A 24,432-nucleotide genomic window follows, 5' to 3' on the forward strand; every position below is an offset into this window, starting at 1 on the left:
ATTGTCTCCACTGGTTGCCTCTGCATAAGAGAATCCTTTTCAAACTCTTACTAACAGTTTTTAAAGCCCTGAAAAACATAGGTCCTAAATACCTCGCCAACCGTTTTATCCACTATGACCCCGCACGCTGTCTGAGATCCTCAGGGACCAACCTCACCAAGATCCCAAGGTATAAATATAAAACCAGGGGTGGAACAACTTTCACAGTCTTTGCTGCAAGGGCTTGGAACAACCTGCCCGTAAACCTCAGACTGATTGAGACTGAGAGTCTTTTCAGGAAACAACTGAAGACTTGGGTCTATCAGCAATCCGATACCTTTGTGATGGCAGCCATCTAGATCCTTTATCATCCAATCTCATACACGCTCGCTCAGCGCCAAGATGCTCCTTCCGGAGCGAAAGGCTGCGCTTAATAAATACCCACAAATACAAATACAAATATAATATTGTTGTTGGTTGGGAGATCCTAAGCTTAGGTTAGGAACACTAAAGCATCAACCTTCTTTGCTGCTGACCATAAAACTCTCTAATGAGTTTTAGGTGGGTGAAGCATGGGCTCAAAATTAACATGAAAACAGGTTTTACAGGACAGGTGGAAAGGGTGTTAGGTGAATGCAAGTGGTTAGTGGTATAAAGATTTCTAACTTGATGTTACTTGTCACCCGGTGCTAATACAGCTCCTAAAGCTAAAAGGAGACTTAAATCTAGTTCTGATATAGATGTAGGTGTTCTACTGATGACTTACTAGTTACATGTTTAGCAGCATAGGCAGGGCCAGCAATAAGGTATTTTCTTAATTCAGACTTAAATTAGGTGAACCCAGGCTGACACATGAAAAAGTAGATAGAAGAATGCAGATCTGTAGGAAGCTGGCTCTGTGTATACTATACCAAAGTAAGGTATAGTTTGTACAGAGTCTGGTGGATCCCCAAAGGCTTACAGATGTAAAAGTAGTTAATACCTTACTCTCTATTTGTGGTAGTGTGGGTGAGCAGTAAGGCTTTATCAATGGGCAGTGTTAAGCATTTATTGTACACACTCAGGCAAGAAATCATGTCACACACTCAGACTGAACTCAGACCAATTGTTTGTATCAAAAATATTTCTTTGTTGTATTTTATTTTTAGAACCAAGCAGAACTTGGTATATATAAATAGGAATGTACACTTTCTTTTCCAGACAGATTGATCAACAAGCAATCTGGATGAGAATGAGTTTTGTTACAGGTTTGTGCAAAGATTAATGTTCTAGGCATATGAGCTGCAGATTACATACTGTGCATAGATCGCCACCTAGTGTTGGGTCCGGATGTTTGCAGTTGTTTTCGCCCTGAAAAGTCTTTGGAAGTCACTAGATAGGTGACTCCTCCTTTGGATTACACTGCGCATGAGCATCAGCTCCATCCTTAGATAGTTTTTTTCCCCCATCGGGCTCGGATGTGTTTCCTGCGCTCCAGTTTGGAACCGATTCTCCTTCGACGCGCAATCCTTACCATTTTCGACGGTATTGTTTCGAACGTGTTTCCAATCTACGCTACTCTTCACAACTTCGAAGTCTTCGATTCTGGTCGTCCACAAAGGCCTTCGGGCCTACCTGGGCCTTATCTTCTGGCTCATGGAAAGGACGCCATTTAAGAAGTGTCCTCAATGTGGGTCGAAGTTTCCCCACACCAATCTCCATGAGGTGTGCAACCTTTGCCTCTCACCGGAGCACAAGGCCAGAGACTGTTCCGCTTGTGGCCTCCTTTCGCTCCAAGAAGACGATTTGAGACATGAGCTTGAAGAACAATGGCTCGCTTGTCATCTTCAATCCCAGACGACATCTTCCAAGAGGGCGTTGACATGCCAGAACAGGAGCAAGAACATGGCTTTGACAGCAGCTCCGAAGCTGACAACTCAGACGTCAAGGACATCACTCCGGCACAGAGGGTCGTAAGAAAACACGTCGACCCCGACCCTTCTTCGACACCCTCCAAAAAGGCCAAGCCATGCCTTCCCTGGACCGCAAACAAGCTTCCTAGGACCGGTTTCTGGCATTACATCTGTCTTTAGCCAGGCTTCCTTGAATCCAGTGAGCAAGGGACTCACGTCTGGGCATACCCTGCCAACTTATGGCGAAAAAAGCGGTACAAAGGTCAGACTGATTTGCATATGGCCATGTCTGAACTGGGGTGGCAGAGCAAGCTAAAGAACGGTGAGGGATTAAACCCAGATCTGTCGACTGGGTGTGAGTGTTTGATTGGTTCAGATGCTCCGTCCATCACCACCCCCTTTTGTAGCACTAGTATCAGCACACTTAAGAAGACAGCACATTCACGCCTTCCCATATCTCGACGACGGACTCCTAAAAGCCAGCCAGAGACAACACACTCACACCACCATCCAATTACTCCACGATTTGGGGTTCACAGTAAACCACACCAAGTCCCATCTGCAACTGTCCCATGTACAACAATATCTCGGTGCCACAATAAACACCTCAGCAGCGCTAGCTTATCCCTCTCCTGTCAGGATAACAAATAGGCAAGTTCTTCTAACAAAATTCCAACGCAACACTCTCTTTCAGCTCGAGTGTTCATGCAACTCATAGGAATGATGGCCTCTTGTATATTCATAGTGCCTCATGCAAGACTACAGATGTGTCCTCTTCAAGTGTGCTTAGCACGACAATGGAACCAGGCTCAAGGTAAATTAACAGACCTAGTGTAGGTAGAAGGTCTGACCCACCGCTCTCTGCAATGGTGGAACACCAAAAATCTTTCCAAGGGCCGACTGACCCTAGAGCCAGTTCCTCAAATAGTCATGACAGCGGTCGTATCGCCCTCCGGCTGGGAAGCTCACCTACTACAGCACACCATGCAGGGCGGGTGGACACCGCAACAAAAGTTACTCCACATCAACCACCTGGAGTTACTTGCTATATTTCTAGCCCTAAAAGCATTCCAAAAGCAGATATTTGGCAAAGCTGTCTTAGTCCGCATGACAGCTATGTACTACATAAACAAACCAGGAGGGACACACACTCTGCAACTCTCTCAATGAGCGCAGCAGATGTGGAGATGAGCTATACCTCTAAACATCTTCCTCTTAGCCCGGCATGTTCCAGGGGTACAAAACACAATAGCTGATCTGTTAAGCTGTCAGACACAACAGATCCACGAGTGGGAACCTCATCCACAAGTTCTTCAAACGTTCTTTCAAATGTGGGGACCTCTTCGCCACCCACAAAACCGCCAAATGCCTAAGCTCCGCCGCCAGATATCCACACCCGCTGTCCAAAGGCAACGCAATATGGATGAACTGGTCCGGCAAATTTGCGTACGCTTTTCCACCATTCCCACTGTTTCCACTAGTGGCACGTAAACTACAGCAACATTCCCTGACTCCCATTCTAGTTGCTCCAACTTGGGCCAGACAACCGTGGTACACCACACTGTTGCAACTTTCTATGGTACTGCACCAAAGGCTATGCCTGTCTCCACGCTTCCTAACCCAGAACCATTGAGAGATCAGACACCCGGACCCAGCTCAGCTCAAACTAGCGATCTGGCTCCTGAGATCCTAGAGTTCGGTTACCTTAACCTTCCCCCTGACTGTATGAACGTTATTAAAGAGGCTAGACGTCCCACCACTAGGCCATGTTGTAATATACTGTCATAATGACATCAATCCTCTACTTGTGTCTATTCAAGACCTAATAGGATACTTACCACACCTTCAAAGATGTAACTTAGCGTACACATCTATTAGACTGCATCTTGCTGCCATTGCCGCATACCTGCTAAATAGACAACATCTATCACTTTTTAGAGTACCTGCCATAAAGGCTTTTATGGAGGGCCTCAAAAGAATAATTCCTCCCAGAGCACCACCTTCACCTGTATGGTATTTAAACATTGTTCTCACACGGTTAATGGGACCTCCCTTTGAACCTTTACATAAATGTGAACTGCAATTCTTAACTTGGAAAATCGCTTTCCTAGTAGCTATTACTTCTCTGAAAAGAGTTAGTGAGCTACAAGCATTGACCATTCAAGAACATTTTCTGCAAATGCATCGTAATAAGGTTGTTCTCCAAACCAATCCTAAATTCCTTCCAAAAGTCATTTCGCCCTTCCATCTCAATCAATCTGTAGAGCTGCCCATATTCTTCTCGCAGCCACAAACAGTAGCAGAAAGAGCTCTTCATACCTCTTCATACCTTAAATGTCAAAAGAGAATTGCTTTACTACATTGAAAGAACACAACCTTTTCGTAAAACTAAACAACTCTTTGTCTTTTTCACCACCACACAAATGCAACCCCATATCAAAATCTGGGATAGCTAGGTGGATAGTAAAATCATACGGATTTGCTACCACAAAGCTAAACATACGTTATCTGAATTTGGGTAATTTTGCGTTCCGCAGAGAAAGCGAAATTGTCCAAAATGCTGCGTTCCGCGAGTTCGCAACATTTTTTGCTTGTTCGCATTCTCAAATGCGTGTTCGCGAGATATTTCTCCCCGAGCACCCAAACAGCGATTGTGAATAGTAAAAAAGCATCGCCAACAAGCAATTCTGCGTGTACGTGGAATATCTGCATGTTCGCAGAGATTTTTTACCGTTTCGCGGAGATTTGCGTAGCGCGATTACGCAAATCTCGCCCACCCCTCGTGAGAACACAGGTTCCCCCAGGGTCAAGGATGCACTCAAAAAGCACCCTCAGCGGCACTAGCACAGCTGTGTGCACAGTGCTGAGGCCCAAAGTTAGTCTATGGGGCTAAGGGCCTTTAGTTGGTGGCTGCTCTCGGGCAAGCCACAGAGTTTAGGGAGCAAAGCTTGTATGATTAAGCTCAGGGCAAAGGTGGATCCGAGTTAGCACACAAGTTGCACCAACAGCTGCGGGCGGGTGCAGAGTGCTTATGTGGCGTTGTGTGCCCTGTTGTTTTCAATGGGAGTTGCCTGTTTGGGATTTTGGCTGCAGGCTCAGTCCAGTCCGAGTGGAACCAACAGCTGGGCAGGTAAGTTGAAGGGCTTGAGGGACGTAGGTGCAACTCAGGTCTTCTTCTCTAGGGGACTGGGCAGCTAGATGCATGGGTGTCTTTTGAAGTCGGATTTCACCTTACTGGGCCACTCACAGTAGGGGGGTCTCCCTGCAGAGGCTGCAGGCGAGGTGATGTTGGGAAGTCCTGGAGGGGTGAATCTACGGTGGACTCGGACTCTGGAGCACTGGAGGACCTCACTGGGACTGGTGGGCTACTTGGACTCAGGGGACGGGTGCACTGGTGGTTCCAGGCGTCGGGTTTCTGTGTCTTCACTTGGCTCTGAGTCTTAATTTGGAGATTCTTTTTAATAGAGCTGCTGTTCACAGGAGATCCTGTCTTTGTTGAAAGCAGTCAGTCCTCCCAGGGGTTCTGGAGGTCGCTGGCTGCAGGACAAGGCAATTTTGGTGCAGGACCTCTGGAAACTGCAGAAGGGCCCGTAGAGCTGGGGACAAGTCAGTTCTTTTCTGCAGTCTCCTCTGCTGTGCGTCTTCTTTAGTCGTTCTTCATAAGTTGTGGGGTTTAGATTTTTCCCGCTTGTCCTCCTGCCCAAAAGGAGGCAGGAAGAGGGCCTCATCCTGGTAGCAGGGGAGCCTGGGGGTCGAGTTCTAAAGGTGGTAAGGCCTTTTGAAGCTCCCTTGCCACAGAAGGCTCTTCCTGACATGGGGGAGGCGGGAACAGCTCCCCCCCCCCCCCCCCCCCCGGAAAGGCTTTTTTCTGGGCCCAGGGAGGGCAGGGAGGGAAGGCTCCTGCCCCAGAGGTCCAGAAACTTGTCTTGTGGAGGCAAGCTAGGGTCTACCAGTCAGGGAACCCACCAGAGGCTGGTTGTTTTTCAGGGGGCTTCTCTGCGTGCATTGTATAGTAAATCCCACACTGGCATCAGTGTGGGTTAATTATGCTGAGAAGTTTACTACCAAATTTCCCAGAATTCAGTAAAGCCATTATGGTGCTGTGGAGTTTATAATAACAAACTCCCAGACCGTATACTCTTTATGGCTTTACTGTACTTACAATGTCTAAGAATAGGCTTTGACACTGTAGGGATACAATGCTCATGTGGTATAGTGCACCCAGCTAGACGTGTGTCTTACCTATACCATATGCAAATCAATAAGAGAGAGAAGAAGAGTTAAGAGAAGCTAGTTAATTTATCCTATGTGAATAAATGTAATCAAAAAGAACTGGCTCGTAATTTGAAGCTTCAAGTTTGTGTTTGTGAGAAACCTATAGGTCTCTTAAGAAAACCGTCACCGACCAACCCAGTTGGTGCTTCGTTTTGATTACCTTTACCTATACCATAGGCAGTTGGTTGCAGGCATGGCACACAGGTGTGTGCCATGTCGACTCTTCACTTTTCTCTGCACCAAAACATACAGCCTGCAATGGTATTAAGTTTGTGTTAAGGTACAGGATCTCAAAGGGTGGCACAATATGTGCTGCAAACCTTAGAGGCCTTTCCTGGTCACAGTGCCCTTGGTACCCATGGTACCGTTTGCAGGGGACTTGCATGTGGCCAGAAAGGTGCCAATGGTGGTATAAAGGTACTTTTGGGAAAGAACACAGGCCCTGGGAACCTGATTGGCAGGGACCCAGGAAACATCAAATCAAAGTGCATCAGAAATCTGGCAAAAAGTGGGAGGGGGGAGGCTGCACCAAAAATCCACTTTCCTACAAGATCTGAATCTCATGAAGGTAACCTCAGGTTTTTCTGGTTGATCGTAACTATCGATATGCCCTATAGATTTTAATAAATCAAAGTCTGTGCTAATTGTAATTCAGTGTTATGGGAGCTCAAAAGGAAAATACTTGCTGCATACTACCTGCCTTCCAATGAAATGGAACAACAGAGACATAGATGATGTGATGAGGGCTATCTGTTAAAGAAAGGAAGAAAACGCTGGCCCTACGAAGGATAATGTACTCAAGAAGAGTGGTGATGATTTAGAAAACACAGCAGCTCAGAATGTGTTAAAACATGTAAGCAGATTCCGTTGTTTGTACAGTTTTAACGAGGGTGCAAAAAATAAGCATTGCCTTAAATATCTCATTCAGCTAATACTGTTCATGCAGAAAACAGCAGAAGCATAAAAAGCTAGATTTCATTTTTGTTTTAAACTCTAACTTTAATTATGCTACGCGCCATGCTTATTCGACCGGGTGCTGGCTCTGGCAGCAGGTATTGTGGTGTCTGATCTTATGTTTAATAAGTTATTACAATTGAGCGGCTACGCCATTTCTTTATTACAGGTGACTGCAGACGTCACAAATGGCCTGTAATAAGAAAATTAGGAATAGGCTTTTATACAGTGCCTGCAGAGTCCCATCAATTATATATATTATTTCCCAACTCAGAAGATAGAAGGTGAGTCAGCTCTGCCAGAATGCGTACTTTTAGCCTTCAGGTTCAACACAGATTCACTATTAAATGCTGAAAACATGTAGAGCTAATCGGTGAAGAAAAAGGAAACTATGCTTGATATGTAGAAAAATAAATGATCTGTTTATTATGTTTCCAGATAAAGAAAGAGACCAAGGAGAAGGCTGCTGACAGGCTGCTCTTTACTTTCCTTACTTTGCTCACCAAACTTATAAAAGATTGTAACATCACTCAATTATCTAAGTATCATGACATAATGAAAAAGATATGGTGTAAGTACTTGTAATGTTTTCTATGTGCAGTTTGTTTTGGTTTATTTTATCCATATGTGTAAATGTACACCGGTCCTTGTGTTTAAAAAAATTATGGTCATTCTTGTAAGGCTAGAACTTAAAAAATAATTTTAAGAGATTTGTTACACTAGAAGGGACATATAATTGAATCTAAACCTTTGAACTTGTAATGAAACTGTTAAGGCCCCTGACATAAAACAAGTGTTAAAAGTGTAATCGCCACAGGAGTGATTAGATTGGGTGCCATATTTGGAGGTTTATGATGTAAATCTCAATACCAGCCTCACCTACTGTAGCCTGTTATGGGGCTAGACATCTACATTATGGTTGCTATGTTTGAGGATGCATTTGTCAGGAGCCAATGGGAGTGATTGACGCAACTACAAGTTTTGCAGCGTGAATCTTTCTTGATTCACTATGCTGTGCATTATTATTCCGCGGTCTTGTGGTTCGGTCCGGAATCGTAGTCTTTCCTTTGGTTTTTTTGTGTGTTTTTTTTGTAACCTTTTGGTGTATTTCCGATGACGTTGGCATGCTTCCTGCGGAAGCTCCCACTCTTGGGCGCCATCTTCAGATTCTTTTACCATCGGTTGGGTCTGGATCGTTCCCGAAAGGGCTCCAGACATTTTTGGAGAAAGAAGAAGGAAAAGAAGCAATTTTTGCACGAAAAGATTGGGAGAGACTAGAGGAGACTACACCATCGAAGAAGACGACGAAGGAAGGAAGGAACTTCGACGTCTATCGGGGAATGCGCGCTCAGGGGGCTCCCTGAACGCAGGATATGGACAACACTCCCTTCAAATTCTGCCGTAACTGCCACCACAAGTATGCGCAGAAGGACCAGCACCCGGTTTGCAACCTTTGCCTACCGGTCAACCACGAGAGCGAGGATTGCAACGCCTGCTCCGCCTTCATGCCGAAGACTCTGCGAGTTCGAGTGAGACAGAGGGTAGCCAACGCCAGCATGCAGGGCAAGGGCCAGCCACCGTCCCTTCGAGACCTGAGGTTATCAACGGACGAAGAGGACAACAACGCCGCCGAAGATGGCTACACGGTCGTAGAGACCGATATTACGAAGACTCCTGGAAAGGTAGGAGACTCTACGAGCCCCGAGAGACCCCGAGCCTCGAAAGATCAAGGGGAAAGCCTCAAAAGCGCTGACACCGAAAACCCCGGCATCCGCAGCAAAACCCAGGCCCAGCGAATCCTCTGAGAAGGAGTCTCCGGCGCCGAGAGCTGAAGAACAGCCAAAGTCGTCGAAAAACGTTGTCGAAAAGGAACGTTCGACGTCGAAGGAAAAAGACCCAAAAAAAAATTTGGTGCCGACGAAGGACCCGAAGGTCAGCTCGACGCCGAAACCTTCGACGCCGAAAGTCGGCTCTGCGCCGAGCTTTCCGCCGAAAAGACCAGCAGAACCATTAGACGCAGAACATGCTACCGAAATGGAAAAAAAGAGGAGACGCCTCAAGGCCGAGATGGAAAACATCCTGCAGCGGAAGAAAGAATTCGACACCAGGATGAAGGACTTCATAATCCCGACGAAACCTAAGACACAGGTGGTCGAGATAGTGGAGGAAGAGGTGGAAGAAGTCGAGGAACAGTCGGAGAACGCCAAAACTTTCACCGATCCAGAAGAGGAAAAGGCCTCCTACTATGACTATGAAGGGGACGACAACCGCAGGACGCTCCTCGGCTCGGCATCCTTGGAAACTCAGGAGATAGAATGGCAGGACGTCGACGCCGAGAGCCCAGAACAAAGCATCGACACGTATCCTTCGAGGCCCTCGCTGCCAGATGACATTGGGGTCTATAACACAGTCATCAGGAATGCAGCTGCAGTTTTCAGGGTGAAACTCGACGAAGAGAAGCAGAAGGCAGACTTCCTTCTAGAGACACTGCTCCCCACACAGACCAGGAGCCCTTACCTGCCCATACTAGAAAGTGTCATGGCACAGGGGAAAGAGGCTTTCAAGGAGCCTGTGACCTGCAAATCTGTCACTCCTAGGACGGAGAAGAAATATAAACATTCCTCCAAAGACCCACCCTACATCCAGGGCACGGGCTCTGCAGACTCCATCATCGCAGCCACAGCAAGAAAGAGGGCCAATGTACCGACTACTTCAGGACCACCTCAAGACAAAGCAAGAGGATGGACTTAGTAGGGAGGAGAATTGAGCGGAATGCCGCTATGCACTGGTGCATGGCAAATTCCAATGCACTTCTGAACAGACACCAGTACCAGATCCTGGAAGAACTGGGCCAGCTAATAAAAAACTTGCCTCAAGAGTTCAAGGAAAAAGCTGAAAGCTTGGTAGAAGAGGGGAAGAACGTGGCAAATTCTTGCATCAAAACAGCCCTGGACGGAGCTGACACCTTAAAGCAGGCTCATGATGATGGGCATTACAGAAAGGAGACAAGCCTGGCTAAGAATTTCAGGCTTCAAGCCAAAAGTGCAGCACAGCATCCTTAAGACCCCGTTCAACTGAGAAACTTTGTTCGGGCCCCAGTAGACGAGAAGCTCAGCTAACTAAAAAAGGATAACGAAACGGCAAGGTCCATGGGAGCTTTGCAGTTCAGAGGTACTAAAAGAGGCACCCCATCTCGGAGACCTAATGGGAGAGGTGGAAATCAACCAGGAACATCACACCAGGCGTTCCAACAAGCCCACCAGGCAGACAACCAGGCACAGCAAGGGCAACAAACAATCCTGGCAGTACCAGCAGAGAGGCCAGGCCTTTTGCGGGAAAGGGAACGGACGTGGTCAGAACAGGAGAGGGGGCCAGCAACCTCCCTCCAAGTGACTTGCCAAAACAACATGTGCTCACCCAAGCAAGAGCCCCCGGGGTGAAGCACAAGAACAACACACAGGGGTCACACGAAGTGAACACCCGAGAACATGTAAGCCCAGTGGGAGGAAGACTAAAGCATTTCCTCCAGGAATGGAAATCAATAACTTCAGATAAATGGGTTCTCAACATCATACAGTTTGGGTACTGCATAGAGCTGGAAGGGAAACCAACAACCAAAAAACCAAGAAGAAGACAGCTAGCAAGGACAGAGCTACAGCTGCTGCAAGCGGAAGCAAAAGAGCTCCTGCAAAAACAGGCCATAGAACCGGTGCCTTACAGAGAAAGGAACAGGGGTGTGTACTCGACATACTTTCTGGTACCAAAGGTAGATGAAACCATGAGACCCATCCTGGACCTCAGATTCTTAAACAAATTCATAAAAACGCAAAAGTTCAAAATGACCTCCCTACAAGAGATACTTCCTCAATTACAAGGCGGGGACTTCATGGTCACCATAGACCTCAAAGATGCCTACCTGCACATCCCAATAAACAGGGCTCACAAGCATCTGCTCAGATTCACCATAGGAGAAGACCACTACCAGTTCACAACACTGGCATTCGGACTCAAATCAGCACCAAGGGTCATCACAAAGTGCCTAGCAACAGTCGGGGCACTCCTACGAAGGGAGGGAATACACGTGTACCCTTACCTGGACGACTAACTAATAAAAGCAAGATCATGCAGGACATGCAAGGAGCACGCACAAAGAGTAACAAACATTCTGATGAACCTGGGATTCTCCATCCACTGGGGCAAATCCTCAATGGAGCCAGAACAAATAAAGATCTTCCTGGGAGCACAGATCGACACCTTACAGAGCAAGGTGTTCCCGAGCAACAAGAGATCGCAAGCACTGGTGAAGGAGACACGGCTCTACCAGAAGGGGCAAGCTCGGACAGTGAGAACAGCGAGCAAAATAATGGGCATGATGGCATCATGCATACACCTAGTGCCAAATGTGCGGCTGCACATGAGACCCTTACAGGAATGGCTACAAGAACAATGGTCACAAGCTACAGGTCGTTGGGAGGATCTAGTGGTTGTAACACACGCAGTGCAGAAAGAAATGGCATGGTGGAACATGAGGACCATAACAAGGGGAAAGCCTCTAACGCCGCCAACGCCAACAGTGACCATCACCACAGATGCATCTTGTATTTGTATTTGTATTTGAGCTTGTAAAGCGCACTGCTACCCGTCCATAGGTCTCCTGGCGCTGTATAACTCTGGGGAACCCGTCCTGGCTTTCCCTGTGGGATGGTCCCTGCTGGGAGTCCCCAAGGTGGAGCCAGGCATCCCCGGAATTGATGGGGACGTTGTGGAGATAAGGCAAGCTAATGTCCAGAGTTGCCGAGTGGAACCCCTAATTAGAGTAAGCACCGAAGCGAGAATTATCGAGTCCGCTGACCAAGGTCCACGACCCTGCCGCGTCGGGAATTGAACCCTGGTCCCGGGCCAACTTCTGCTCTCAGGTCTGCCGCCTCTAACCAGTGAACCACACTACTCCCTGAAGGGATGGGGAGCTCACATGAAGAAACTCAGAGTGAGGGGCCTGTGGACACCAGTGGATGCGGCCAAACACATCAATTACCTGGAGTTGAAGACAATCTTCCTCGCTATAAAGGCTTTCCAGACAAAATTGGACAACCAGAGAGTGTTGATCCAGACAGACAACACAACAGCGATGTTCTACATCAACAAGCAAGGGGGGACTCAATCAGCCCCGCTTTCAAAGCTAGCGCAGGAAATATGGACATGGGCCATCCCTCTCAACATAGACCTGCTAGCCATACATCTACCAGGGAAGGACAACGTAGAGGCCGATTGGCTCAGCAGGCAGACATCGGCATCCCACAAGTGGGAGCTTAATGCACAGGAAACAAGGAGGCTGTTCGACAGGTGGGGAACACCGTCAGTGGACCTATTTGCAACACGCCAGAATGCAAAATGCCAAAACTTCGCATCCAGGCAGCCGGGGGGAGGGGGGGGTCCCGGGGGAATGCCCTATGGATAGACTGGTCGAGGACATTTGCTTACGCTTTTTTCCCGATACCACTGATGCACAGAGTACTCAGCAAGTGCAGAGAGAGTAACATGACACTGATACTGGTCGCACCGCAGTGGGCCAGGCAGACATGGTACTCTCAGATCATGGAGATGACACAGAGTGCACCCCACAGATTCGGGAGAAGGAAAGACCTACTCTCCATGCAAAACGGGGAGCCAGAGAGCCTGAGCTTAGTAGCATGGCTCCTGAGGACATAGAGTTTGCGCATCTGAAACTGCCAGAGAGCACCCTAAGGGTACTTCGGGAGGCACGAAGGCCCAGCACACGAAGGTGCTATGTATCAAAATGGAAGAGATTTACACTGTGGTGCAGGAGAGAAAACCCAAACTTCATAACAAGATGCAAAAGGACTCAACAGTGCTAAGATACCTCACACACCTGCTCGACAAGAACCTAGGTTCATCCTCATTGAGGGTTCACTTGGCAGCAATAGTTGCTTACACAAGAGAAGAAACTTGTAGGAGTTTCTTCACATTACAAGTGATTAAGAGATTCCTGGAAGGGGCAAAGAGGATCACACCACCAAAGCGGGTGCCGCCGCCTGCATGGAACCTTAACCTAGTCCTAACGGAGCTCATGAAACAACCTTTCGAGCCAATCCATAGGGCATACGTAGAGATGCTGACCAAGAAAACAGCTTTCCTGGTAGCAATCACCTCCCTGCGCAGAGTAAGGGAGCTACAGGCACTAACGCTACAGGAACCCTACATACAGATTCACAATGATAGGGTGGTAATGAGGACGGACCCACACTTCATGCCAAAGGTGGTGTCAAGGTTCCACATGAACCAGACCATACAAATACCTAGTTTCTTCCAGAAACCGGCCACAAGCGCTGAACGAGCTCTGCACAACCTAGACGCCAGAAGGGCGGTCATGCACTACATTGAGAGAACAAAGGAACACAGGAAGACCCAACAGTTTTTTGTGTCCTTCGCAAACAGTTTCATGGGGAAACCAGTAACTAAAGGAACAATTGCAAGATGGATCGCACAAACAATACAGTTCTGCCACAAGCAGGCAGGACAGGAACTGGAAGGAGGGACACGTGCCCACTCTACCAGGAAAAAGGGGGCTACAATAGCTTTCCTAGCTAACACACCCATTCAGGACATATGCCTGGCGGCAACCTGGGCTTCAGTGCACACTTTCACGAAGCACTACTGTGTGGATATACAGATGAAAAAGGAAGCACAAGTCGGACAAAAGGTGCTTCAGCACATATTCAATAACCAACACTCCTCTTCCACCCAGCCGCCACAAACATGAGAAACCGCTACAAAGTCTATGCACAGCATAGTGAATCCAGAAAGATTCACGCTGCAAAACGAATAGTTTCTTACCTGTCGATGTAGTTTTGCAGCTTGAAGATCTTTCTGGATTCACTAGCGAACCCACCCACCTCCGCCAGAAAGATGAGGCTGGAGAGAAAAAGGGGGTTTAAACAAGCACAATACTTGGAAAAACAAACGGCTGTTAAAGCAGTGAATAATTTAGTTGAACATTGCCATAACTTCGGTAGAACGAACACGAGAAAAAAGAATCCGAAGATGGTGCCCAAGAGTGGGAGCTTCTGCAGGAAGCATGCCGACGTCACCGGAAATACACCAAAAGGTGGGACGTCGACGCCCACCTGGGCTACAAAAAAAACAAAGAAAAGACTACGATTCCGGACCCAACCACAAGACCGCAGAATAATAATGCACAGCATAGTGAATCCAGAAAGATCTTCAAGCTGAAAAACTACACCGACAGGTAAGAAACTATTTTGTTGTCATTCATTTGAAGCTTGATGGAAGTGATACAGCAGACAATTAACTATGTTGTAATGTGTATTTCACAACTGTCCACGTTTTAATTAACCAGTATTGGCATTCAGCAACTGTTGCATGTTTAACACCTGCACTCTTTAGCCATTCAAAAAGGCATGGCATTGAGCCCTGCTTTGTAAACTGAAGGTCATTGACCTGAAAACGGCGTAGCACCCTTCACTCCGTTGCCTGTCTGCACAGAGAGTTGCTGTGTCCCGGATCCAATATGAAAATAGCATTTTTAGTATAGGCCAGTTTTTCTTTTACTCGTAGCGAAGGGCATAACTTGTACTAGTCACCACTTATGACCCTTCAACAGCAGATCATTTCTTCACCTGCTCTTCACATCGGCGTAAATTTGCCAGATGCACTCCCTGCTGCACGTGCCCCCTACTTAAACACCTTATGTCCAGCACCAAAGACTGGGGCGCCTACAGTCAAGAGTAAAGCCTCAAATGGACTACCCTCGTATGAAAGTAAAGACACCTTTTATTTCTTCTGGGATTAACCTTTGCAGGCTGCTATTGATGAGAGAAAAACTCTCCGCCTACCTCACCAATGACACAAGAGTAAGCTCCAAATGCATTTCTGTTTAAAAGAGGCCTTCTTGCAGCTACTAGAGCTGTACTGAAACCTGTTGTATATGCTCTTCAGCTATTGTTGATAACTAATATTTTGCACTTTGTATACACACTTTGCAATGCCCAAATAAAGGGGTTTCAACTAGTCTACAATTTGTGTTTGCCCCTGATCAGTATCTGACATCTTGCAAAGGGCGATAGCATAATCCAGTTATGTTATGAGCCTGGTTGATGAGGGCTGTTTGCACGAAACTGGTCCCAGGATGCTTGTTTCTGGTCCAGGGAAGACATGGCTTGACAGTTCGGGCTGGACTGTTTCCATGAGGCACAGGGCCAAGACTGATTTGCATATAGCTGTGTCTGAACTGGGATGGCAAAGTGAGCTACAGAACAATGATGGATTCAACCCAGATCTGTAACGGGGGTGAGTGTCTGAAAAGTTTCAGCGCTACGTCCGTCATCTCCTTGTGTTTGCTATGTTGTTATTTGTGTCATTAGAAGCAACACTGTTGGGGGGGCGTGGCTGGAGCGCACGGCGAGATGACATCTCTCTTGAAAGGCTCTGCCCGACTGAGCCCTTATCCGCCCATCATCCGCCTATTACACAGCATTTTGGAGCTGAAAACTGAGCGCCTCTCACCTCTGGGGGATCCTGCAGAGTGGGAGCTAACTTTAACATCAAACTCCACTGCTGTGCCTGCTGACGAGTGGTGTCTGGTCCCGGCGGCCTCTTCACAAAATAGTGGCTCCCGCGCGACCCTAAGGTCGGAGCGCTGCTGCTACGTTGGAATTCCCTGTGCCCGGTGTGGACTCTCTAACTGCCTGCGAGGCCCAGATCGCGGTGCACACCCTGCGAGGTGTGCTGTGCCCCTGCTGCTGGAGGAGGTGATGGAGCGGCGCCTCTATGGATTTGAAGCCAGCGGATCCTGATTTGCCCGATAGGGGCTGTGCGAGGGAGCTGTGCAGATTCCTGAGCGCTCAGTGCCTGCATCGGTGAGTGGGGGGCGGCCTGATCCCTGGCCGGTGTCTGTGGAGGCGACCCGGGTAGGGGTTCGGGCCGCGGCCCGCAAGCTGTGGCTGGGCGCTGGGGAAAGTCACGGGCTGATTTGGATGGTGGCTAAACTTCGCTGCTACTTGCGGTGCTGATTGGCGGACTGCGCTCCTCTAAATGGCATTGGAGATGCACGAGTGATATTGCATTGGGATTGCCGCTGTCGTCCTCTGTACAACGCGACTGATGGTATCAGTGGGCCCACTGTGAAATTGCTGGAAGTAGTGGTAAACTTGCTAAGGGCAGCTACTCCTCCCTAATCTATTGATTTAGCTGGCCATTTCTTGCTGCAACGCTCAACATTTCTATGGTCTCCAGCCCCTGGTGTGGATGACGCTGTGCTGGTATTTCATTGGTAGTGGCCAGCCTCTTGCCTGTGGGCCCCCCTCATCTGGCGCCGTCGGGACCTTGTGTAATTGTGACACATCCTCATAGCTATTGCGTTTTCGCCTAACGAACTGTGGCTTGAAGAGCTCTCTTGCTCGTGGCTTGCGTACTCCTTGTACCCTTGACCCACGCTGATAATCCTATCTGTGCATATTGAGCCTGTGGACCTACCTGCTTTTACTGCTGTTACTATGGGGAGGACTGATAAAACCCAACCTCGCCTTACTTTTGCAGCGCGGAAATCCTCTAAGTCTTCGCAGAGGGCTGCCTCGAATTCTGATGCCGACACCCCAGCTGCAGGGCCTCCCACCTTTGAGACAGTGCTGCTAGCTATGGAGCGCAGCTGTAGTCCATAGAGGGGACGATGGCTGCAGTGAACCACCAATCTGAAAGAGACACTTTAGTGATAGATTCCTTACCTTAGAAATATCCCCAGGCGTCAGACTGGATCCGGAAATTTTTGCGTAGCAGTACCCTTGCGGATCGGTAGGCGTCGTCTGCGGCTCCGCGTCCGTCGTCGGCGCCGTGATGACGTCGTCGGAGTACTTAGACGCCGCCTCCGCGTGCTGACTTCAGTTCTTCTTTTTTCCACGACACCATTTAAGAAGGACAATGACACAAAGCCAATGACAAATGTGGACGGAGAGTGGGTGGGGCTCCTAGTGCATACCCTTATACAGCATGCTTTGCTGCCGCTAGGCTCAACCTAAAAACTGGTTTGCTTTTAGTAACCATGTTACGGGACAGTGGCCATTTGAAATATATGTCTCACTACAAAATGAATTTCCTGTATGACTGTTTCAAATGAAACCTTTTTAAACCTCCAGTAAAGTTTTTTGGCTTAAATTTTCATGGCCAATTTCAACTTGTTTCAGCAGTATTCCATTAGTTTGCTGATCTTATTCAAGTTTATGCTTCTATGAATTTTACGGTTATTCGCCTGGTTAATGCATTGCTCTATAATGTGACATCCTAATCATCAGAACTCGACCCATTGGATGTCGCCCACCTTCCCTCCTGTCAGGACAGGAATACAGGCTTGGCCATGATACCAGAGGACATGTGATCGACGGAGAACTGAAGTGTGTTCATCAATGAAAGTCTCAGAAACCATATCTAATTTCCCTGGTACTGAAAGAAAATTACAGACATGCACTATACATTAAACTAAAAATTACAATATTTCCATGCTGTCAATAATGGCCACTGGACTTTATGAAAGAGCAGATTTCTAAAGGATTGTGGCTATCCAGAAATTACTATCCCAGGACACAGGCCATAAAATTCAACCTCTTCGTGATAACAATTATAAATGTAGTCTCCATTTGCTTCCTTCATCTCTGGCTCGTCAGCATGGCCTGTTCTGTTTAAGCTTGGGAGCAGCTGCTCTGTTTCCCGTCCTATATTATTAAGATTAGAGGTATCTAAAGTTAGGTTTATTGCAGCTTTTGTCTTATTTGATTGAAAATATGTTTGATCTACATTTAACACTGACAGTGGTTCTGCATGAAATGCTTAACAAACAAAAGCTAGTGGTTTTTCTCCTGTGTAATACAATTGAGCTTGTAAAAGCTCGGCTCAAGGTACTATTGCACATAAACATTCAGCAGATATTTGCCAGCTCATTGTGTGGTAAACCTGGTCTCGAAGTGCCCAGAAAAACTTTACATTGGTAAAGAGAAAGCAGACTCTTTTTGGGGAAAAAACAACTATGCTCATCCCTAATCATTATACAGTGGAAAGTGATTGTTCCCATCTCATATTGTGTTTTCACTTAGCACCACACATTAAACCCGAATACTCACAATAAACCTCATCCGGATGAAACCCGACTGCTTTGTACTAGGTAGACCTATGAAAAGCTAGAGGTGAAACAACGAAAAGTGTTGTTGCACTCTTTTATTTTTATGGTAGGCTTAAAATTACACATTTAAGCAACATCTGCTAGGTAGCATTAAAAAAATCAGGAAGTCTACACAATTTTTGCTTGCTATTGTTACCCTAAAAAAATCTAAAAAGAAAAATGTTATTAAAATAAAACCAGCAGTGCTCCATCCTGCTTGCCCATAGTTGATTCAAAGAAACATGGGATTGAAATTGTCTTTTTATAATATAGTACAAATGTGAATGTTATTCAAACATGACACAGCTTTCGCTCCTGAATTTTAAAGGCCAGGACAATTTTGATAGCCACGAATTACCCAAAGCTTTCAATGTCATTCACCAGGGGACTGAATATCATATTGGATGAGTGTATAGGCTCTGCCTTTTCTCTGTCAAAGCTATTGGATGTGCATAAATGCATTCCCTTCAGCCACCAGTCTATTGGACCTCATTTGCAAGACTGATTTACATCATCTCCTATTTAACCTACAGTATGCCATAAGATCATCATGTTTGTTGTAGCTTGAAGAACAAATAATGCATCTTGCCGTATGTTTTTAATTAACTTATTATGTGGTTAATACACTGCTGTTTAAGTGTCTGATTTGTAAGGCGGCTGAGCTTAACAAAAAGCATCACAAAGTGTTTTTCTCTTCATTACAGGTCATGTCCAGACTCATTTGTGGCATCCTCACAGCTGGGTGTGGCTAACAGCAACTCAGATTTTTGGTTTGTTGTTTGCATGTCAGAAACCAGAAGAGCTTGTTAGTAAATGGCAAGCCCAAAGTACTTCCAAAATCAAGATAAACCAGTCCGATTCTTCAGCAACTTCATTCTTAGTAGACAACCTAGACAAAAAGGTATGCATTGCATTGTTTGTGCATAATGTGTTTGTCCGTTCCTGGAATTCAGTCCTTATCCATTGCATATGTGCCTATTAGTATTGTGTCTTAAAATGTAGTCTGTTCCTTTAAATGCAGTCTCCTAGTTTATCACTTGAACATAGTGGGAAGTTAGGACCGATTGTAACACGTGATCTGAAAGAAACACGTTAGTGTTAGATTCCTTACCTTAGAATATCCCCAGGCGTCAGTCTGGATCCGGAAACTTTTGCGTAGCAGTACCCCTGCGCGTCGGTAGGCGTCGTCTGCAGGCGTCCCCTGCGGCTCCGCGTCCGTCGTCGGCGTCGTGCGCCGTGATGACGTCGCTGGAGTATATAGACGCCGCCTCCGCGCGCTGACGTCAGTTCTTCTTTTTTCCGCGCCAGTGGACGCAGATCTGAAGAGCAGTATCCCGGTCTTTGACCAAGTTTTTCGAAGTTAATTACTCACTTGTGCCTGATAGGATGCCTGGGTTCAAGCACTGTGATGACTGTGAGCGCACGATGTCGGTCACAGACCATCACCGCCTCTGTCTCCGGTGTCTGGGCCCCGACCACGACGTGGACTCCTGCGTCGACTGCCGGGCCCTCACCAACAAGGCTAGGCGGGAGCGGTCCCGCAAGCTACTGGAGCTCCGGGTGTCGGCCCCACGTCGGGACCGGGAGCGGTCCCGGTCCGGCCGGAGGTCGAGAGAGCGTTCGAGGGAACGATCGCGGAGCCGCGCCGAGCGTTCCGGAAGTCGACACCACTCGTCAGGCTCGTCAGGTAGGAAGCATAAGAAGTCGGGGCGTCGTCATCGTACCCCCGACTCCCCCCCGACGCTCGCGCGATGCGGCCGGGGGCTCGGGTGACCCCAACCCCGCGGCTCCGCGAGAGTCGCCGGCGCGGCCTGCCTCATACCCTCCGGTCCCTGGGCACGATGCGACGCCTGAGGAGATCGAGGCGTTCCTCATGGCCATGAGGGCGCTCGGTTCTCCGACGGGGCCTACGGTGCCTTCGGGCCCAGTGCTACCGTCTGGGGGTCCTGGCGGTCCGGGTGTCCCTGCCCCGGCGCCGTCGGGTGCTCCGGCCCCGGCGCCGCCGACGGCTCCGACCCCGGCGCCGCAAGGGCCTTCGGGATCGGCGCCGGCTGGTCTTCCGGCCTCCCCGGCGCCGTTGCCATCGGGGTTACCCCCGACGCCGCCCCCGCGCGACGCCGGTTCTCCGGTGCCGGCTCCGGCCGGCTCCGGGGTTCCGACGCCGGCTCCGGGCGGCGCCGTCCCCTTACCTTCCCCGACGCCGGACGCGGCGCCGGACGGGCGTCGCTTGACGCCGGTCCCGGCGCCGATGGGGCCCATGAACCCCGAGGAGCCGGTCTACATCGTTGACTCCGAATACGGAGAAGATGAAGAGTTCGGTGAAGGTTGGGAGGGGTCCGAGGACCCTCTGTCACGCGAGTGCCAGTATGACCCGGACTGGACAGGTGACTTGGGGGATGCCAGTGGTCTGGACGACTCTCCTAACCCTGGTTTGATCTCTCCTCCTTCCGTGGCATCGGTGGAGGGAGCTGCTTATTCTGTGGTGCTGATGAGGGCTGCCAAGGCATTACACCTTGAGCTCCCCGTCGCGGCCGTGAGGCCTAACATCCTCACCGAGGTCTTCAAACCGCAGTCATGCCCACAGGAGCCACTGCTGCCGTTTAATGAAGCCTTGTCAGACGTTCTGTTGGGCACTTGGTCCAGACCCGCTTCAGGTCCGCCTGTTGATCGGAACGTGGCCAGGCGCCACCGTCCTTGTCCGGACGACCCCAAGTTCCTGTCTACCCACCCCACTCCTGAGAGTCTGGTGATCCAGGCCTCGACCTCCCAGTCCGCATTCCCGTCGGCCCCGCCCGACCGGGAATCCAAGAGGTATGACCAATTTGGCAAAAAGGTCTTCTCGTCCATTAGTTTGGGCCTGCGGTCTTGCAACACCGCCTGCCTCTTGGGCCGCTACACCCACTCTGTGTGGGATACGGTCGCGGAACTGCTGCCAGAATGCCCCATGGAGGTGCGGGCAAAACTCGGTCAGGCTGTGGCTGAGGGCCGAGATGCAGCGAAATATTCGATACGGTGTGGTCTTGATACGACCGACTCGCTGGGCAGAGCTATGTCAACGACGGTGGCGATTCGTCGCCACGCCTGGCTGAGATCCGCCAATTTTTCGGCAGACGTCCAAAATACACTGATGGACATGCCGTTCGATGGCTGTCACCTCTTCGGTGACAAGGCGGACCACGCGCTGGAACGCTTCAAGGACTCCAGGGTCACGGCCAAGTCCTTGGGTCTCTCGACCCAGCGTCAGCAAACGGGTTCGTTTCGTCCCTTTCGTGGCCAAGGAAGGGGCGCCCCCACACGTGCTGCCAGCCACGCGCCGCAACAATCCTTTCAACGCGGTGGCGGCCGTGGAAACCGCCGTGGCGGCGGTCGGGGACAACGGCGGGGTCAGACCACACCTTCCCCCGCAGCATCTACCCCAAAATCCTCCTAGTCCGTGCTTTCGGCCCCATGTGACGCCAGTGGGTGGCAGGGTTCGCCATCACCACGCTCACTGGCGCACGATCACTTCGGACAGGTGGGTGCTGCAAATCGTCCGAAGGGGCTACTCCCTCCCCTTCGAGACCTCTCCTCCAGCCATGCCACCGCAGAACCACCGTGTGTCGGGGGACCACTTGACACTTCTGCAGGAGGAAGTTACGGCCCTCTTGGCCAAGGGGGCCATCGAGCGCGTTCCTGGGCCAGAAGTAGGGCGTGGTTGTTATTCCCACTACTTTCTGGTGCCCAAGAAGGACAAGGGGGGCCTACGTCCTATCTTGGATCTAAGGACCGTCAACGGCTTCCTCCGGAAGGAGAAGTTCAAGATGTTGACGTTAGCTCAGGTCTTGGCTGCTCTAGACCCACAAGACTGGATGGTAGCGTTGGACTTGCAGGACGCCTATTTTCACATCCCCGTCCTGCCGGCCCACCGGCGTTACCTGCGGTTCACGGTAGGCCAGTAGCATTTTAAGTTTATCGTGCTTCCCTTCGGCCTTACCAGCGCCCCACGGGTGTTCACAAAGGTGATGGCGGTGGTCGCAGCCCATCTGCGCAGGTTGGGGGTTTCAGTCTTCCCCTACCTAGACGACTGGTTGTTGAAGGCGGGCTCGCCCCAGACAGTCGTCCACCACCTTCAGATGACGGCAGACCTCTTGCACGACCTGGGGTTCTCCATCAATGTGCCGAAATCACACCTGTGTCCCTCTCAAAAGCTCCTTTTCATCGGAGCGGTTCTGGACTCGGCGCAGTTTCGGGTTTATCCTCCGGAACGGCGGGTTCGGGATATTCAGGCTTCGATTCCCATCTTTCAGCCGCTATCCCGGGTTTCGGTCAGGTTGACGCTGCGGCTGCTGGGACTGATGGCTTCCTGCATCCTTCTGGTGCATCACGCTCGGTGGCGGATGCGGGCTCTGCAGTGGGACCTGAAGTTTCAGTGGGCCCAGCATCAGGGCAACTTGTCCGACCACGTCTTGATCTCGGAGGGCACTGCGAGACAACTGCAGTGGTGGCTTACGGACCGCGATTGGGTCAGGGGCAAGTCCCTCTCCCTTCCCCAACCGGAGCACGTTGTCGTGACGGACGCGTCCCTCCAGGGCTGGGGTGGCCACTTGGGGGAGGCAGAGATCAGAGGCATCTGGTCTCCGGCGGAGTCCCGGCTCCATATCAACCTGTTGGAGCTGCGGGCGATTCGTCTGGCACTGAAGGCATTCCTCCCCTTTGTCAACGGGAGTGTGGTGCAGGTGTTCACCGACAACACCACCGCCATGTGGTACTGCAACAAACAGGGCGGTGTGGGGTCGTGGACCCTTTGCCAGGAGGCTCTGCGCCTCTGGCAATGGCTGGAACGTCAGGGCGTGACTCTGACGGTTCAACACCTGGCAGGTTCTCTGAACGCCAGGGCGGACGAACTCAGCCGTCGGTGCTCGATGGATCACGAATGGCGTCTGAACTCGGACGTGGCGCAAGGCATCTTTCTGCAATGGGGAGAGCCTTGGTTAGATCTATTCGCCACCGAAGAGAACGCGCAATGTCCTCAGTTCTGCGCGTTGGAGTTTCCAAGACGGCACTCGCACGGCGACGCCTTTCGGCGCGAGTGGAGTTGCGGTCTGTTATACGCCTTTCCGCCTATACCACTTCTGCCCAGAGTGCTGAAGAAGATCAGGCGCGACCGGGCCCAAGTTATCCTTGTGGCTCCGGACTGGGCTCGAAGATACTGGTATCCCGAGCTACTCAGCATGTCAGTCGGTCCCCCGATCCGCCTGCCCCTTCAGGAGGACCTTCTGTCGCAGCAGCAGGGGACGGTCCTCCACCCGAACCTGTCCAGTCTCCACCTCCATGCTTGGAGATTGAGCGGCGGCAGTTGAGGCCATTTGACTTGCCTCCTGAAGTCTGTGATGTTATTCTGGCAGCCAGGCGTCCCTCCACTAAGTCGGTATACGCCTGTCGGTGGAACAGATTTGTGGCATGGTGCACAGCAAAGGCTGTGGGATCCTCTTTCTGCCCCTCTTTCGGAGGTTCTTCTGTTTCTTCTTTCTCTTGCCCAGCAGGGCTCTGCTCTGGGCACTATCAAGGGCTACCTTTCTGCCCTTTCAGCCTTTTTGAGGCTTCCTGATCAGCCTTCTTTGTTCAAATCCCCGATTGTAACTCGATTCTTGAAAGGCATCACTCACATGTTTCCACCTGTTCCGTTTGTGATGCCTCAGTGGGATTTGAACCTGGTTCTGACCTTTCTAATGTGTGCTCCCTTTGAGCCCCTTCATTCTTGTCCTCTCCGTCTCCTGACTTTAAAGACGGCTTTCCTGGTTGCCATCACCTCTGCCAGGAGAGTGAGTGAGCTCCAGGCTCTTTCTGTCCAACCTCCTTTCCTGTCCATTCATCCTGATAAGGTGGTTCTGAGGACTAGACCTTCTTTCCTGCCCAAGGTTGTTTCGGCCTTTCACATCGGGCAGTCCATCACCCTCCCTTCCTTCTTCCCGCCTCCGCATCCTTCAAAGGATGAAGAGCGGCTCCATCGTCTGGACCCAAAACGTGCGCTTTCATTTTTCATGGATCGCACACGCCAGTTCCGGGTGGATGACCAACTGTTTGTTGGCTACGTGGGTGCGAAGAAGGGACGGGCGGTCTGTAAACGAACCATCTCTCGATGGGTCGTCCTCTGCATCGAAGCGTGCT

The 24,432-nt window shown here is 49.8% G+C and overlaps 1 protein-coding gene across 1 annotated transcript in view; it reads left to right on the forward strand.

Moving 5' to 3' along the window:
* The window catches only part of UTP20 (UTP20 small subunit processome component), a 1,022,377-nt gene that overhangs the window by 907,334 nt on the left and 90,611 nt on the right, over positions 1–24,432 (forward strand). Inside the window, exons 56-57 of the mRNA XM_086919130.1 lie at positions 7,539–7,671; positions 18,990–19,186. Of these exons, the coding sequence (XP_086775256.1) occupies positions 7,539–7,671; positions 18,990–19,186 (330 nt within the window). The remainder of the gene's footprint in view (positions 1–7,538; positions 7,672–18,989; positions 19,187–24,432) is intronic.

Source organism: Lissotriton vulgaris, chromosome 1_1 (assembly GCF_964263255.1).
Source record: "Lissotriton vulgaris chromosome 1_1, aLisVul1.2, whole genome shotgun sequence".
In the NCBI taxonomy this organism is placed as follows: domain Eukaryota; kingdom Metazoa; phylum Chordata; class Amphibia; order Caudata; family Salamandridae; genus Lissotriton; species Lissotriton vulgaris.